Source organism: Cyanistes caeruleus, chromosome 31 (genome assembly GCF_971803275.1).
Source record: "Cyanistes caeruleus chromosome 31, bCyaCae1.hap1.1, whole genome shotgun sequence".
Taxonomy (NCBI): Eukaryota; Metazoa; Chordata; class Aves; order Passeriformes; family Paridae; genus Cyanistes; species Cyanistes caeruleus.
The window spans coordinates 3,995,539-4,012,046 of record NC_141731.1 but is presented as its reverse complement, the minus strand read 5'-3'; the positions used below and the strand labels follow the sequence as shown (position 1 = coordinate 4,012,046).

The following is a 16,508-nucleotide window of genomic DNA, read 5'->3' as shown; positions in this document are numbered from 1 at the left end:
CCGGCACTGGGGCACGGCCCGGCCCCCACAGCGCCGGGGGCAGCGGGGGAGGCACTGGGGGGGCCCAGAGGGGGATTGGGGTGTGCTGGGAGGAACTGGGAGGGAGTTTGAGACAGACTGGTTTAAACTGGGGAAGGGATTGAGGTGCTTAGGATGGCTGGGAAGGGGTTTGAAGAATGTTGGGGAGGGTGGGATGGGGTTCTGGGGGTCCTGGTGGACACTGGGAGGGAGTTTGGGGGTGCTGGGTGTCACTGGGAGGGATTTGAGTGAGCCTGGAGGGGCTGGAAGCAGATTGGGGATTGGAAAGCAGGGATTGGGATGAGGTTGGTTGTGCTGGGAAGAGACTGGGAGGAGTCTTGATGAGTCCTGCTGGTGCTGGAAGGGACTGGGAGAGGGTCTGGGGGTCCTGGGGCAGTGGGGGGAAATTGGGAGGGGGCTGTGGGATCCTGAGAGGACAGGAGGGGCTCTGCTGGGTCCTGAGGAGGCGGGGAAGAGACTGGCAGTGATTTACCAAAACAGCAATATTGATCCAGTATCAACATCAATCTGTTAATGGACAAAAAACCTCTCCAACAGTTTAAAGTTACAAAGTGGATGTTTAATCACAGCACTGGGCGAGTGCGGGAGTCACCCCTTAATACGCACTGCAAGTTGACGAAAGATTCCAGTGTGAATTTATTTACAAAAGTCTTGAATATCCAAAATACTAATACATATTAATACTAATACATATGCATAATGCTAACACTTCCCATTCCCCACTTTGGATTAAAATGCACTGTAATCAGTTTAAAATGTCATTACAACTGCGTGGTTGGCTCCCCAATTTGAGTAGGGGGTCGTTTTGGTGCGGAGGAGTCATCAGGAGATGAAGGAAAACCGCTCTTCCTCACTCTCACCTTTCTACCTTTACAATGGTTAACATTACAAATAACATTTGGTACAACTCCAATTTCCTCCCTTGTGACTTTGAAATGGGTTTCCAGATGTAAGGTCTGTGATCTTCCTGAACCCGTTTATCAGTTTCTCTTTTCTCATTATAAGCACATCTAAACAAACATACAATGACAAGTAATTTTTTACCTAAGTCTGAGATTCATTATCTCAAATCCTGCTTCTCACTTAATCATTAACTCTAACTAGCTCCAGCAAGGCCTGTCTCTAGCTGAGATCTCCAAATCTTCTAAAATACCTAATTTTTTAAAATTAGTTAGTCCAAAGGAGGTTCCAGAGGGTCCTGGGCAGGCTGGGGGAGACTGAGAGGGTCCTTTGAGGTACCTGTGGGGTCTGTGAGAGGTTTTGGGGGTCCTGACCTCTGCAGTTGCCCCAGGGACGCCATGAAATGCCACCTGCAGTAAGATGCTTACGGAGATTGGAGTCTCCATGCTGGGTTTCGTCTTCCTGGTTCTGGGGCTCAGCATCTACCTGAGCAATAATGTGAGACAGGGTCCCTAAGTTTGGATTTCCCCCCCCCAGAGCATGTGTGTTCCCTCAGGGCCCCCAAGCCCGGTGTCACCCCCTTTTCTCTGCCAACAGTGCTCCTGAGGCAGCGAAAAAGGTTCTCTAGGATTGAAAGTCAACAAATCCACTCTCCTCAAGGAATTCCCATTGTTGGTCTGTGTCCTGATGGATTTTCATTCCCCTGCTTTCATCCAGGTGCCCACAGGGAGCCAGGAAGATGTGGAGCCTCCCAGCCACATGTCTTCCCAACACGCATCACCAGGACCACGGATCACCAGGGCTCTGCCCAACGGGGGTCACTGGGGATCATCCAACGCCCATCCTCCCATGGGGGATGGAGCTGGAGCAGCGCACGAAGCTCTTCCCGCACTCGGGGCACTCGCAGGGCTTCCCTTACTGGTGACTCCGTTGGTGTTGGGTCAAGTGAGAGCTCCGTGAGAAGCTCTTCCCACACTCGGGGCACTCGCAGGGCCTCTCCCCAGTGTGGATGCGCCGGTGCCTGACAAGGGTGGAGTTGCAGTTGAAGCCCTTCCCGCAGTCAGGGCAGCGGAAGGGCCTCTCGTCTGTGTGAATTCGCTCATGTAGGAGGACATGGGAGCTGCACTGAAACCTCTTCCCACACTGGGGACACTCGTAGGGCCTCTCCCCAGTGTGGATGAGCTGGTGTTTTCTCAGGTCAGAGCTCCACCCAAAGCTCTTCCCACATTCCAAGCAGGTGTAGGGCCATTCCCCAGTGTGGATCACCTGGTGTGCCCTCAGGTTGGACCTCTTGCTGAAGCACTTCCCACATTCCCCACACTCGTAGGGCTTTTCCCCAGTGTGAATCACCTGGTCCTGGATCAGCTCGCACCTGTACCTGAAACCCTTCCCACATTCCAAGCAGTTGCAGGGCTTCTCCCCACCATGAGGCTTCTCCCCCAGCTCTGAGCTCTGGCTGGATCTCTGGCCATGTTCCTGGCATAGGGGGGATCTTTCCTCCTCGCAGCTCCCTGGGCTGGGTTTGCAGACCCTTCTCATGCGGCTTCTCCAGGGCTTTTCCACCTCCTCCATCCAGCCACGGCTTAGGAATGAAAAATCCTGGTTTGGGGGAAAAAACAAGAGGAGAGCACTTTGGGCTGGGGGTACCGCCTTGCCCAAGGTGCTCTCAGGAAGTCAATGGGCATCTTGTGTCTGAAAGAACCTCCAGGACACCAAGATTCAGCACCAACATCCTCCAAACATCAAAAGAGATCAAAAACTTCCAAAACACCAAAAAGCTGATATCCTCCCAAAACAGAAAGATTCTGCCCCCACAAAAAAACAAAGCACCAACATTCAGCCCAATAAAGCTCAGAAACTCCAAGATTCAGCCCCGGGAAAATCGTGCATCTCCCTGCCCGGGCACTCGCTGCATGGGGGGGGTGAGGGGGGCAGTGAGGCCGGGCCGGAGCAGGGGGTGCCTGAGAGAGGCCCCGAGCCCGGCAGAAGCCCCTGCACAGCCATGCAAGTGGCTCCTGGCCGGACTCGGGGATCCCCCTGGCCATCCCCGCTGGAGCAGCCTGGTCCTGAGGGACTCTGGCCCCTGCGAGGGACCCCAGGCTGCAGCAGGACAAGGATTCCTGGCCCTCAGGGGGAGGCAGTGACATGACCTGACTGTGACCCCCATCCCTGTGCCTCTGGGCGGGGAGGGGGACGGAGAGGGGCACAAAGTTAAGCCCGGGAAGGAGGGACAGCTGGGGGGAAAGATGGATTTCCGTAGGAATTACTTTCCTTCTCGTTTTCTTGTTCTGACACGTTTGAGAATAAATTCAATTTAATTTCCTCAAGTCAGGTGTGCTGTGCCCGTGACCAAGGATTGAACTCTCCCCACCCTCATCCCGACCCCCGAGCCTTTCCTTGTGTGTTCTGCTCCCCGCCCGGGACAGGAAGGAGAGTCACAGAGTTTTGGCCTCGCTCCGGCATGCCCTGCTCCATCCCGGACTCACCCCCAGCTCGCAGCGCCCTCAGCTCCCGGGCACCCCGAGCTCCCGGCGCTTCAGCGCAGCGGCGCTTCCTTGGCCTCCTGCCCGGGCCGGGCCCAGCGCCGAGGCCGCTCCTCAGCCCAGGGGGCCGAGAAATGGCCGAGCTCCGCCCAAGGCACGCGAGGCCGTGCCGTGTGCAGAGCCCGCCGCTGGCTGCGATTGGCTGCTTCTGCCGTCACTCGTGGCTCTGGCGCGCGCTGATTGGGCAGAGTGGGGACAAGCCCGGCCCTGCTGGCGCCCTCAGGGCGGCCGTGGGGCACGAGAGCCGCCATTGCCGGAGCGTCTGTGCGGGCCCGGCAGCGGCGGCAGCGGCGACCGGAGCCCGGTGAGGCGGCGGCGGAGCTCGGAGGCGGCCCCGGCCATCGCAGGTGGGAGCCGCGCTCGGTTCTGCGGGGGCTCGGGGCTCGCTGCCCGGGAGGGGGCGGCAGGGGGCTGTGGCGGGTGGCTTGTGCCGTGGCCGGCCCGTGTTGGCCCTGGGCTGAGGGCGCTGCGGGAGCGGCTGCCCGCGGTCTCCTTGCCGCTGGGGCCTCGGCAGGAGGCGGTGGCGGAGCAGCGCTGGCTCGTCCCGCTTCGTGTCGGGAGGCCGGAGGTGGCTGCGCTGGGCCCGGGGCCGGGCGGGAAAATTCCCGGCGCCAGAGGTTTGTGTGGCCCAAGGAGCCAGAGGAGCGGTGTGCAAGTGACTTTATTGCTGCCCAAAGGGAGAGGCCATGGGGCATTTGCCGTGCGCTCTCTCCAGTTGTTGGAGGACGCGGCCTCGTTTTTGTCCTGATTTTCCCGGCCGCATGTCCCTGTCCCTTTGCCCAACACTGGCCGAGGTGCTTGGAAGGTTCAGCCTTCCCGATCTGCCTGCTGCATGTCCTTTTTGTATAACACCCGATATTCCTGGCTCTGTGAAGTGTTTGTTCTTCTGGAAGTTCAGGAATGTAGCGGGACTTGGTCTGAACAGCAGTCCTTGTCAATTAGTAACATTTTCTGAAACTGGTGATTTCTCCCATTGCTTCCTTATGTACAAGTCCCTGGCCCTATCTCCAAGCAGATTTTCTCATGGTCTCTGTTTTTTCTTCCTGGGTGTTCTTTGTTTTTGGGGTTGCTCTCAGTGCCCTCATTCTCTGTCCTTTTGTAGCCGTTTGTGGCTCAGGAGGCCTGGCTGCCACCTGCATCCCCTTGCTCAGCTGCTGAATGAGCTGCACTCAGCAAGGTGTGGTGCATGGTAAAAAGATGAGAGTTGCTGTAGCACATGAGAGGAGAAACAGCATTTGTTTAACCCATGGTCTGCGAGGGAACCACAAAAGTGTGTCCCATTCCCATCCTTTCCAGGTCAAGTATATGAGTTGCTTTGGTATTTCCTTTGTTATCTGTTTTACTACTTTTCCATTGCCATCTGTTTTCCATCAGCAGTTTGAGTTACGTAACTTTTCCCAAACCTCTCCTTTTTCTACTAAAAGGTAATCTGATCCCATCCCATGGTGAAATGTTGTGTTCCTCATCTGAGTGGATTGGTTGGGGGGAAGGTCAGGAGCTGGAGCTGTGTGGTTGGTTATTATTTCAATGGCATCCTGTAATCTAATTATCCCATTGAAATGAGAAATGGTTTCTCTGGTACCTGATGTGAATTCATCAGGGTTCCCAGGGTCTGGTCCATGGTGTTGCAGGATTTGTTCTGGTGGTCGTTCATCTTTTCCCCATTTCTGGGTGCTCCCTCTAGCCAGGGCTGCATCAATTGTCAGCTTTTCTCTCATGAAATCATCACATACGTGGATTCCCAACTGATTTCCCTGAACTTGTGGCAGCAAATAAACCCCAATGGTCTGATACCCAAAGCCCCTGGGCCATTGTGCAGGCTTTGGGCCATCAGTGTTCATTTGCATTTCTAAAGCTCCTCTCCTGGCTACCTGGAACAAAGCTTCTCTTTCTGGGCAGCTGGGGGTGATTCAAGTGTTCTCCCCACTTCCCTGCTGGTGCCTTCTTTGCCGATTTTCTTTTTTTGACAAAAAAAATATTCTATTAGTGGTTTACGAGTTAAAGGGCCACCTTTTAAGCTTTTCTAGTTTTTCAAAATACATCTTAAATGTGAACATAAGATAACCCATACCATCCTTTTGCCATCAGTATGGGCCACATACAAACATAAAAAGAGAAATTACAAAGCAATCAAGTATTTTCTTTTTATTCAACTAGGACTAAAAACTGATTCTCACAACACTGGCCCAAACAGAACCCACAATATGGAAATAAAATTATTATGAAAAAATATTCTAATGGTGTAATCCCTTCACTGAAACTGTGAAAAGCAAAAACTCTTCAACAATGTCTTTAGAGAAATAAGGCATTACTTGATTCTGGCCGGAATGTGCAACAGGAATAATTTCATGCACACTTAGGCTGGGTGTGCAGAGAAAATCATCCCATGACACATGAGTTTGACTAATTTTTTCCTAAATTTATACATTCTGACCCCATAGAAATCCATTGGTTTAATGTTCATTGGTTTCAAGGTGTGGAGTTGTTAGGATTTGGTTTCCTGTTGCACCGGGATTTCTGTGCCTCTGATGTGAATTAGGTGGGCACTCCTGGATTTTCTGCTCAGCCTTTTCCAGACCAGGTGTCTCCAGCTGTGCCTGGGGCAGTGTCTGGGGTAAGATGTTGGTTGATGTTTGCTGCTGGGTGTTGATGTTTTGTTGCTGGTCGTTATCTTGGGGGGAATCTTTTGGGCTATTCCCAGTCTGTTGAGATGTTAATTTCATCTCTGCTGAGTGGTGGAACATCCCTTAAAAAAACCTTTAAATTTCCTTTCCCCAAGGCAAAGGCAAACCAAGTCCCTTTAGAGAAATAAGATTTGAAGCCATTTTCAAGTTGGTCTATTTTGCCAGCAGCGAATCCCAGGCAGGGCAGAGTGTGAGTGGAATTGAGAGGCAGAGTGGAATTGTCCCGGTGCCTTCCCCAGCAGCTGTGGCGAGGGCAGGCACAGAAAGGCCTGAAGCTGCAAGAGTGAGAGCAAGGATTGTCCCGCAGTGGCTGGAGATGGCAAAGGAGGGTGGCCAGGCCGAGGATTTGAGCAGAGGATCTGTGGGCAGGCGCAGGGGCTTCCCCCGCTGGGGAGCCCTGGCTGCTGCTGCGTTGCCTTCAGTGCAGGCTCAGGGGTGGCCTGTTTAATATTCCCTTGCAATTCAGATTTCTGAGTCTGGAAGAGCCATGGCTGGGGCATCAATCATTTTATTATTTTCATTTTGTTAAGTTTTGTTCTCTTTCTTATGTCCACCCCATAACATTGAGGCTATCTGGGGATTAAAAGTTCACACAATGTTCTGGCTAGAAGAGAGAATCCTCAATCCAGCTCCTGCAATTCCCTGTTAATTGTAAGAATTGCTGCAGCTCCATTTTAGTCCAGGGAAACATTATTTCTGAGATTTCCTGGACCCTCTCAGGGTCAATACAAGACAAAGCTTCTGTCAATATAGGTCCCAAATATTTAACCATTTTCTCTACCATTTGCCCTTTCTTTTTTTTCAGATACTCAAAGCTGTTTTTTAGCCTGAAAATGAAGCCATTTCACAGAGGCTTCCTCTGCCTCTTCTCCTTGTCCTCCTGACTGGATCAAGTCATCCACATCCTGCATGAAGCCAGTCCCTGGGGGTGAGGTCAATTCCTTTGGTATTTCCTGCAAGGCTTGCCCCAATCAGGCCGGTGCTTCCGAGCATCCCTGCAGAAGGACCGTCCATGTCTTGAGCATTTTCCCTTCTACCTCTTGTTGCCAGCCCAAGGCAGAATTGTGTTTGCATCCTCTGGAAGTGGGCAGATCCCCAGAAAGCATCTTTTGCATCAAGTTGTGAATGGCAGCAGTGTGAGGAGGGCACCTGGTTGAGGCTGGTGTAAGGATCTGAGAGTGTGGGGTGTCTCGGTTTCATCATCTCATTTCTTCTTCTTGGGTCCTGCAGCATTCTGTGGATTCCATTGGATTTCTTGTTTGGCAGGATAGGAGCATTCTAGGGAGCCATCCCTGGCTCCCCAAGCCGTGCCTTGAGCAGGACTCCCAGACAGGCTGTGAGCCCTTCCTTCCCTCCCTTGGAACAGGGGATTGCTTTTGGACACCTCTTGTCCTGGTTGCTTCAGGGAAATTTGGAGAGGCTCCATATCTAATTTTGCCAGTTTCTCTGGGTCTGCCCACACTTGTGGGTTCACTTCAGCCATGGCTCTGCCAGACATTTGACACAGAGGTACAACAGAACCAGCCTCTGTATCACCTTTTGCAACATTAATCTGCATTCCCCGTTTAGCCATCAAATCCCTTCCCAGTAAATTACAATCACAACTGTGAGCAAAGAAAAATTCCTGCATTTTAAACCCATCCTCCACATCTGCTAATAGTGGCTGAATAAAAGTCAACCACTCATCTTTCTCACTTAGTGCCTTATTAATTAAAATATACCTTAACAATTTTCCCCCTTAGGTGTGAGGTTCTGAGTGGATGGAGAGGCCCCTGTGTCCATCAGGAAAGGTCTCCTCTGGATCCAGAGCCACCCTGGATGTTCCCAAGGGCTGCAGTGTGGTGGGTCCCTGGTGGAATGGGAGCTGTGCCACCGCTAAGAATGCGTGTCCATCAAGGGCTGGACTTGCTGGTGCTGAGGGTGCTGCTGTCTGTGCTTGCAGTGTCCTTGTGCCCTGCAGCTGGAAGGCTGATTCCTTGCCAGGGGCTGTTTGGGTGGGCTGTGCCCTGGCCAGGAGGGCAATGCCTGTGCCAGGTGCTTGTGGCCGAGGGTGTCCCCTGGGTGCTGGGGCCCCCTTGGGCCCTGGGCTTGATCCCTCAGGGGCTGTAGGAACTGTGCCATGGCCTTTGCCTTCAGCTTGGCCTTTTGCTCATCCCTTGCTGCATTCAGCTGCTGAGCCTTTGTGAGCAAGTGCTGCAGGGGCTTCTTCTGTCGCTGCTGCAGCCCCCTCAGTGCCTGTGGGTGCTCATCCTGTGGCAGCTGCTGAGCTTTCTGCAAAACCCTTCCTTTCTCCAGGGACCCAGCAGGAAATGCTTAAAAGATCATGTGGATCCTTGCAGGTCTAATCGCCATTTGTGAGCTGTTCCTTCCTCGTGCTGGCTGTGCTGAGGCTCCCCTCCCCAGCCCGTATCCCAGAGCCGGTCCCTGTCCTGCCGCAGTGTCCAAAGGCGGCCCCCCCGGCGGGCAGGGCCGGCAGCTCCACGGGGCCGGGCAGCGGCCGGGGCGTCCCGCAGCCTCCTGGGGGCCGGGGGCCACTGCCGGCCCTGCCCGGGGGGTGCTGGGCTCAGGCAGCGCCCGGCGCTGAGCCCCGGCTGCCCCACAGCCCCGGCCCGGCCCCACAGCTCCCCACAGGCCCCCAGCCCGTGCTCCCGGTGCCGCAGCTCTGCGCCCGCTCCTGCTGTTCCCAGCTCAGAGAAACCCCCTGAAATCCTCACCTCCTTGTTTTCCTGTCCTGGAAAACTGGGATACAAAGGATCTGAGTAAGCAAGCAAATTTGGAGGATGAGACCCTTCTGAAACACATCCCAATCCTCAGTATTTTTCTCTTCCTCTTTTCCATTATCCTTTTTCTTATCCCATGGATTCCTCCTCCTGCTTCTTGCCTTAAGCACATTCCTGCACACTCCCCTTCAGCCAATCCCTTCCCAACACACCAACACCATCCATCCCCTGTTGTCTAAATCCCTTCTGGACTTCCCTTCTTGCCCCCCTGGGTGTCCATGTCCTTAATTCCCTCCGGGAGAATGTGCAAACGACCTCCACATGCTCCCAAGGGACCCTTGAGAGATATTTTGGGATCCTCATCCCTTTTGCTGGGACCCCATTGTGGCTTTCCCTTTTGTCCCCTCCCTGGGTGCCCTGCCATGTTCACTCCCTGAAGATGCCACTGTAGTCACTGCTGAGATTTTCAGTGCTCTCTCCCTGCCGACTCTTGAGAGCCGCCCTGATCCGTCCCTCGTCTGTCTCCTGCTCACTCTCGGGTACCCAATCAATGCCCGGTGCCGCCGCCAGCCGAGGGAGCCGATCCCCCAAACTGGGTGAGGCCCCTTCAGCTGCACTCACTGCCCGCCGGCCCGGACGGTGGAAGGAATTGCGGAGGAGCCCCAAGGTGTGTGGAAAAATTGACATCCCCAGAGGTTTCTGTCCACAAGGAAGACAGAGGAGTCCTGTAACAGTAATTTCATTCATAAAAATAGGGCGAGGCCATGGGACATTTCCCATGGGGTCTCTCCAATTATTGGAGGACACAGCCTCCTTTTCATCCTAATTTTCTTGGTCACATCTCCCTCTCCCTTTCCCCATTGGCTGAAGTCCTGGAGAGGCACAGACTTCCCAATGCACCTCCCACATACCCCCTTAATATGTACCTCACTTTTGTATAGCTAAGGATATTGATGGCTGTGTTAAGTCTTTGTTGTTCTTCTGGAAGTTGATGAATTTAGCAGGACCTTGGCTGAACAGCAGTCTGTGTCATCAATTAATAACATTTTGTGCAGCTGATGGCTCCTCCTGTCACTTCCTTATGTCCACGTCCCTGGCCCTATGTGCAGTGAGGTTGAGGGGATCAGTTTGTGAAGAGGCTTTGTTGTTGTTCCTTTGCTGGGGTTGCCCCGTTTTGGGGCCATCCCCCCTGGAGCAGGGTGTCCCCCCTTGGTGCAGGCGCAGGGCTCAGGCAGGGCTGAGCCAATCAGAGCGCGCGGCGCTGATGACTCATCAGTGTCCAGGCAGAGCCGCAGCTGCCAGCGTTCCCCAGCTGGAGCCCAGCTGCGCCCCTCCCCCCCGGGCCTTGGCGCCCCCCTGGAGGGGAATTTGGGGAGGTGGGAGGGGGGAGCGCCAAGGCCGGCCCCCCCCGCGCTGTGGTGGCGGGAGCGGCTGCAGTGGGGAGCGAGTGCGGGCGGAAGCGGCCGAGAGCCCAGCGCTGCCCCAGGCCGAGCTGGCCCAGCTGCATCCGTGCCCCTGCGGTGGGATGCTGTGGGACTGGGGGGGAAGAGGGAGGCGGCAGTGGGTGCTGGGCCTGGGGGCAGGAGGAGAAGGGAAGGAGAAGCAGGGTTGAAGAACAAAACGGTCTAAGGATTCACGTGGGAGGAGCAGGTGCAGGAGGAGGAGAAATAGTAGGAGGAAGAGGAGTGGGAGGAAGAGTAGGGCCACAGGAGGAGGTGGGAGAGAAGGAAGAGGAAGCAGGACAACGTTCCATTCTCCCTGTATGTGCAGTTCCAGGAGTGTTGCCCTGGAGGTGACTGGGGAGGGGATCCACGATTTTGATGGGGCTGAATCTTGGTGTTTCTGAACTTTTTTGGGCTAAATATTGGTGCTTTGTTTTTTTGCAGGGGCCGAATCTTTGTATTCTGGAGGGGGTTTTTCCTGAATTTGGTGTTTGGGTAGTTTTTCATCATTGTTTTCTTGTTTGGGCTGAATCTTGGTGCTTTGCTTTGTTACAGACACAAGATGCCCAATGACTTCCTGAGATGAACTTGGGCATGGAGGAACCCCCAGTCCAAGGCGCTCTCCTCTCCTTTTCCTCCTAACCAGGAATTTTCATTCCCAAACTGTGTCCAGATGGCAGAGGAGGAGAAAAAGCCCCAGAGATCCTGCATGAGGAGGGGCTGGAAACCCAGTCCAGGGAGCTGCGAGGAGGAAAGATCCCCCCAGTGCCAGGAACACGGCCAGAGATCCAGCCGGAGCTCAGAGCTGGGGGAGAAGCCCCACAAGTGCTTGGAATGTGGGAAGGGCTTCAGAAAGAGATCCCACCTGATCGAGCACCAGAGGATCCACACTGGTGAAAAGCCCTATGGGTGTGGAGAATGTGGGAAGAGCTTCAGCCAGAGCTCCAGCCTGAGGAATCACCAGAAGATCCACATGAGAGAACAACACTATGAGTGTGGGAAATGTGGGAAGAGCTTCAGAAATATCTCTGACCTGATGAGACACCAGGTGATCCACACAGGGGAACGGCCCTACACCTACTTGGAATGTGGGAAGAGCTTTGGGTGGAGCTCCAACCTGAGGAAACACCAGCGCATCCACACTGGGGAGAGGCCCTATGAGTGTCCTGAGTGTGGGAAGAGGTTTCAGACCAGCTCCAATGTCCTCAAACATGAGCGGATTCACACAGACGAGAGGCCCTTCCGCTGCCCCGACTGCGGGATGAGCTTCAAACGCAACTCCCACCTCATCAGGCACCGGCGCATCCACACTGGGGAGAGGCCCTACGAGTGTCCCCAGTGTGGGAAGAGCTTCTCACAGAGATCTAACTTGACCCGACACCAACGTAGGCACCAGTAAGGGAAGCCCTGCGAGTGCCCCGAGTGCGGGAAGAGCTTCGTGCGCTGCTCCAGCTCCATCCCCCATGGGAGGATGGGCGTTGGATGATCCCCAGTGACCCCCGTTGGGCAGAGCCCTGGTGATCCGTGGTCCTGGTGATGCGTGTTGGGAAGACACCTGGCTGGGAGGCTCCACATCTTCCTGGCTCCCTGTGGGCACCTGGATGAAACAGGGGAATGAAAATTCAACAGGATACAGAATGACAATGGGAATTGTTGACTTTGAATCTTCAAGAACCTTTTGCCTCAGGAGCTGTGTGGGCAGAGAAAAGGGGGTGACACCGGGCTTGGGGGCCCAGAGGTGAGCACAAACGCTCTGGGTGAGGGAGACACGACCCCAGAACCCTCCCTCACCTTCCTGCGCAGGCAGAAGCCGAGCCCCAGTGCCAAGAAGACGAAGCCCAACACTGAGACTCCAATCCCCATCAGCATCTTGCGTTGGGCAGCGTTTGATGGCATCCCTGGGGCATCTGCAGAGGTCAGGACCCCCAAAACCTCTCACAGACACCCCAAGCCCCTCCAAGGACCCTCCCAGTCTCCCCCAGCCTACCCAGGACCCTCTGAAACCTCTGGAGTCACTAATTTTAAACAATTAAGAATTTTAGAAAAATTAGGGATCTTGGCTAGAGATAGGCCTTGCTGGAACTAGTTCGAGTTAATGATTAAGTGAGAAACAGGATTTGAGATAATGAATCTCGGACTTAGATAAAAAATTACTTTTCATTGTATGTTTGTTCAGCTGTGCTTATAATGAGAAAAGAGAAACTGATAAACGGGTTCAGGAAGATCACAGACCTTACATCAGGAAACCCATTTCCAAGTCACAAGGGAGGAAACTGGAGTTGTACCAAATGTCATTTGTAATGTCAACCATTGTAAAGGTAGAATGGTGAGAGTGAGGAAGAGCGGTTTTCCTTCATCCCTTGATGAACCCTCCTCACCAAAACGACCCCCTCCTCAAATTGGGGAGCCAACCATGCAGGCGTAATGACATTAAAATCATTACCATGAATTCTAATCCGAAGTGGAACATGGGAGGTGCTAGCATTATGCATATGCATTAGTATTAATATGTATTAGTATTTTGGATATTTAAGACTTTTGTAAATAAATAGACACTGGAATCTTTTGTCAACTTGCAGTGCGTATTAAGGGGTGACTCCCGCACTCGCCCAGTGCTGTGATTAAACATCCACTTTGTAACTTTAAACTGTTGGAGAGGTTTTTTGTCCATTAACAGATTGATGTTGATACTGGATCAATATTGCTATTTTGGTAAATCACTGCCAGTCTCTTCCCAGCCTCCCCAGGACCCACCAGAGCCCCTCCTGTTCCTCTCAGGATCCCACAGCCCCCTCCCAATTTCCCCCCACTTCCCCTGGACCCCCAAACCCTCTCCCAGTCCCTTCCCAGGCCCACCAGGACTCATCAAGACTCCTCCCAGTCTCTTTCCAGCACAACCAACCTCATCCCAATCCCTGCTTTCCAATCCCCAATCTCCTTCCAGCCCCTCCAGGCTCACTCAAATCCCTCCCAGTGACACCCAGCACCCCCAAACTCCCTCCCAGGGTCCACCAGGACCCCCAGAACCCCATCCCACCCTCCCCAACATTCTTCAAACCCCTTCCCAGCCATCCTAAGCACCTCAATCCCTTCCCCAGTTTAAACCAGTCTATCTCTAACTCCCTCCCAGTTCCTCCCAGCACACCCCAATCCCCCTCTGGGCCCCCCCAGTGCCTCCCCCGCTGCCCCCGGCGCTGTGGGGGCCGTGCCGTGCCCCAGTGCCGGCTCAGGGGGTGCTCCAGGCTGCCGTGCTCCACCTGGCAGCTGGAGCTGAGCCCGCATTGCCGGGGGCGGTTTCCAGCAGCACCAGGAGCTGCTGGCTCCAGTCCCCGCTGGGGAGCACGGCAGTGGCCAGCACGTGGCCCGAGAGCTGCTGCTGGCCCTGGGAGCAGCTCAGCTGGATGTGGGCAGGGGAGAAATCCATCAGGGAGCAGAGCAGGCGGCCGGGGCCGGGCTGGGAGCTGGAGGGCACCAGCGAGATGGACACGCTGGGATGGGCACTGGGAGAGAGTGGAGAGGAGTGGTGTGGCATTGGGAGGGACTGGGAATGGACAGGGAGGGACTGGGGTGGCACTGAAGAGATGAGAGTGGATACTGGGACACTGGAAGTAAGTGCGGAGGTCTGGGAGTAAAGTAGGAATGAACTCGGAGTAGACTGGGAATGGGCTAAAAAGGAGTGGAAGGGACTCTGGGTCCACAGGGCGGAACTGTGGTGGCACTGGGCGGGACTGTGGTGGCACCGAGAGGGACTGTGGTGGCACTGGGAGGGACTGTGGTGGCACTGGGAGGGACTGTGGTGGCACTGGGCGGGACTGTGGTGGCACTGGGCGGGACTGGGAATGAAGTGCGCGGCACTGGGTGGCCGAGTCCAGCGCGGGGCTCTCGGCTCTGTGGATCTGCCCGGCAACTGATGAGTCACCAGAGAGACGCGCTCTGATTGGCTGAGGGGCGGCAGATCCACGGAGAGGCGAGATGGACAGGCGGGGTCACTGGGAGAGGCTGGGATGGACTGGGAGAGGCTGGGATGGACTGGGAGAGCCACGGCAGCCATTCAGAGGGACAAGGGGCCCCGGGGATGGGCACACGGAAGGCTGAGGGCTCTGGGGTGATTCCCAGGGAGGTTTGGAGGGACAAGGCCGGGCCCCTCTCTGTGCCCCTCGAGCAGCGGCCCGGACAGAAAAGTTCAGGTGCGGGAGGAGGTGTTTCTCAAGATTGATTTTAATCCTCATTCTCCTGGTCTGATTTGCTCAGTCCTAAGTTCAGTTCATTTCCCCAGGTCGGGCTGTTGTGCCCCTGATGATGATCCCTGAGTGACCTCTCCCTGCCCTTGTCCCGACCCACGAGGATTTGGATTTGTTTCAGTTCAGTGGAATTCGTGGTGATTTGGGGGGAGCTGGAGCAAAGCAGCTGGAAAGCACAGTGGGCTTGACAGGGACTGAACCAGGGCAGGAGTTGGGGCTGCCTCGAGTGAGCTCTCACAGTGTGAACCTTCATGGGGTCTTTCTAAGGGAATTTTGTTGAAGTTTGACATTGATTATTAAAAAGCAGAGTCACAAGGGGCGCTCTGCTTTCAGTTTGAAATGAGGGGATGGAACGTGGGCACTGGGACTTCCATAACCTCAAGTTGTTCCTTGATGCTGGACACTTTAGCTTTGGCAATCTGAAGCCCTTCAGCAGCAATGTCTCTGCCACCCCCTGGTTTCTGGCTCAGACCCAGCTCACAGCTTGGACAAGGTCTGGGCTTTGTCCTCTTGAGCTTCGGGAGCCTCCCGGGAAGCACCAGCCCTCCCCAGCCCACCCTTGGGAGCACTTTTTCTTTTATCTCTGCTGACGATTTTATCCCCAAAACTGCCATGGGAACATTGTATCCAAGCACATCCTCCAGCGCTGCACTTTCCTCCTGTGAATTCCCTGTGCAGGGAATGTGTCTGTGCTTTTCCCTGCTCTGTTCACTGACAAACAACCCTGAGCCCGTGGGACTGTCAGAGCTCCTCCATGCCATGAAATCAGGTTGTGTTTCTTACGGCATGTTCTGGAGGAGCTTTTCTTGGTGTGTCTTGTGCTGCTGGAAATGACACAAGAGCCAGGAGGGAACAGAAGCTGCTGCTGCTCGTTGGCTCAGGGCCAGGGAACCAAGTTGTGCTCCCAGGCAGTTGGGCCCTGCTGGAAGCAGAGCCGCGTTTCCCTTGAGCAGCTCAAGCTTGTGACAGCTCCAAACAGGAAACCTCAGCAGAAAACTCTTCCTCCAAACTCAGCTGCTTTCCCTCCTGCAGCTGTTTGGGAAAGAGCCTCAAAGCACAGACTCTGCTGGGAGCCATTGGTGCATTTCCTCCCTCCCGGCAGCAGCAGCTCCTGAGCCCTTCACGGGCTCCTGGCCCTTTGCAAACCCTTCAGCTCCCTTGGAACTCTCAGCAGGCACTAACATAGGTATTTCTTTCATATTTAAACTGCATTTAAACTTCTCTTTTTCTCTCCTCTCTATCTTTTTAATCTCCTCTTTATCTCCTTTAATCCCGTCAGCACCAGTAGGATGGGGCTGGAGTCTTGGGGTGGGTGTGGGATGAACTGAGGATCCAGCAGAGAAGGGCAAGGCAGAGGGGAGAGGACTCAGCCAACCCTTCTCCTGCTCTCTCCTCCCCCAGGCTCCAGCTAAAGCAAGTCAGACTGGAAAGGATCCCACAAATGCTGTGTTCTCCTCCCTCTGAGCTTGGCTGGGGATCCTCAGCTTCAGCCTGGTGCAGTGGCTGAGATTCGCTGATTTGAGATTTTTGGCTAATGCACTAAATTGAAGAGGTTTATTATTACTTAATCACCTTTCACCTTTGCCAAGTTCTGCTGCACTGTGTCTGCTTTTCACCCAATACACTGCTAGCTCACCTACACACATGTGCTTCTTAGGATATTATTTAGATTCATAGCTTACTCTATAAAATCACACAATTACAGTTGAAATCTCTCCACCATCTCACTCAATGCAGTTTTTTATTTACTTATGGCATATTCTTACTTGCAGCTATAGGAACATAAGCTTATGAATTCTCGACTCAGCGTCTCTGAACCTTTAGCATTGCATGAACCCAAGCTCCTTCCAAGGCTGTCAATCAAATCCTTCAGTATCTGTGGAAGTTTCTGTCTTTCCATTTCCCACAGCCCACCAAAGGATTTGTGACCCTTTGTGAC

At 54.1% G+C, this 16,508-nt stretch overlaps 1 protein-coding gene across 1 annotated transcript; it reads left to right on the top strand.

The window, feature by feature from the left end:
* The first annotated feature begins 3,713 nt into the window (after positions 1-3,713).
* On the top strand, positions 3,714-12,975 carry LOC147648760 (uncharacterized). Its single transcript, XM_086866594.1, has 2 exons — positions 3,714-3,829; positions 10,884-12,975. The coding sequence occupies exon 2, from the start codon at positions 11,002-11,004 to the stop codon at positions 11,725-11,727; it is 726 nt and encodes a 241-aa protein (XP_086722720.1). The 5' UTR covers positions 3,714-3,829; positions 10,884-11,001; the 3' UTR covers positions 11,728-12,975.
* Positions 12,976-16,508: the final 3,533 nt, after the last annotated feature.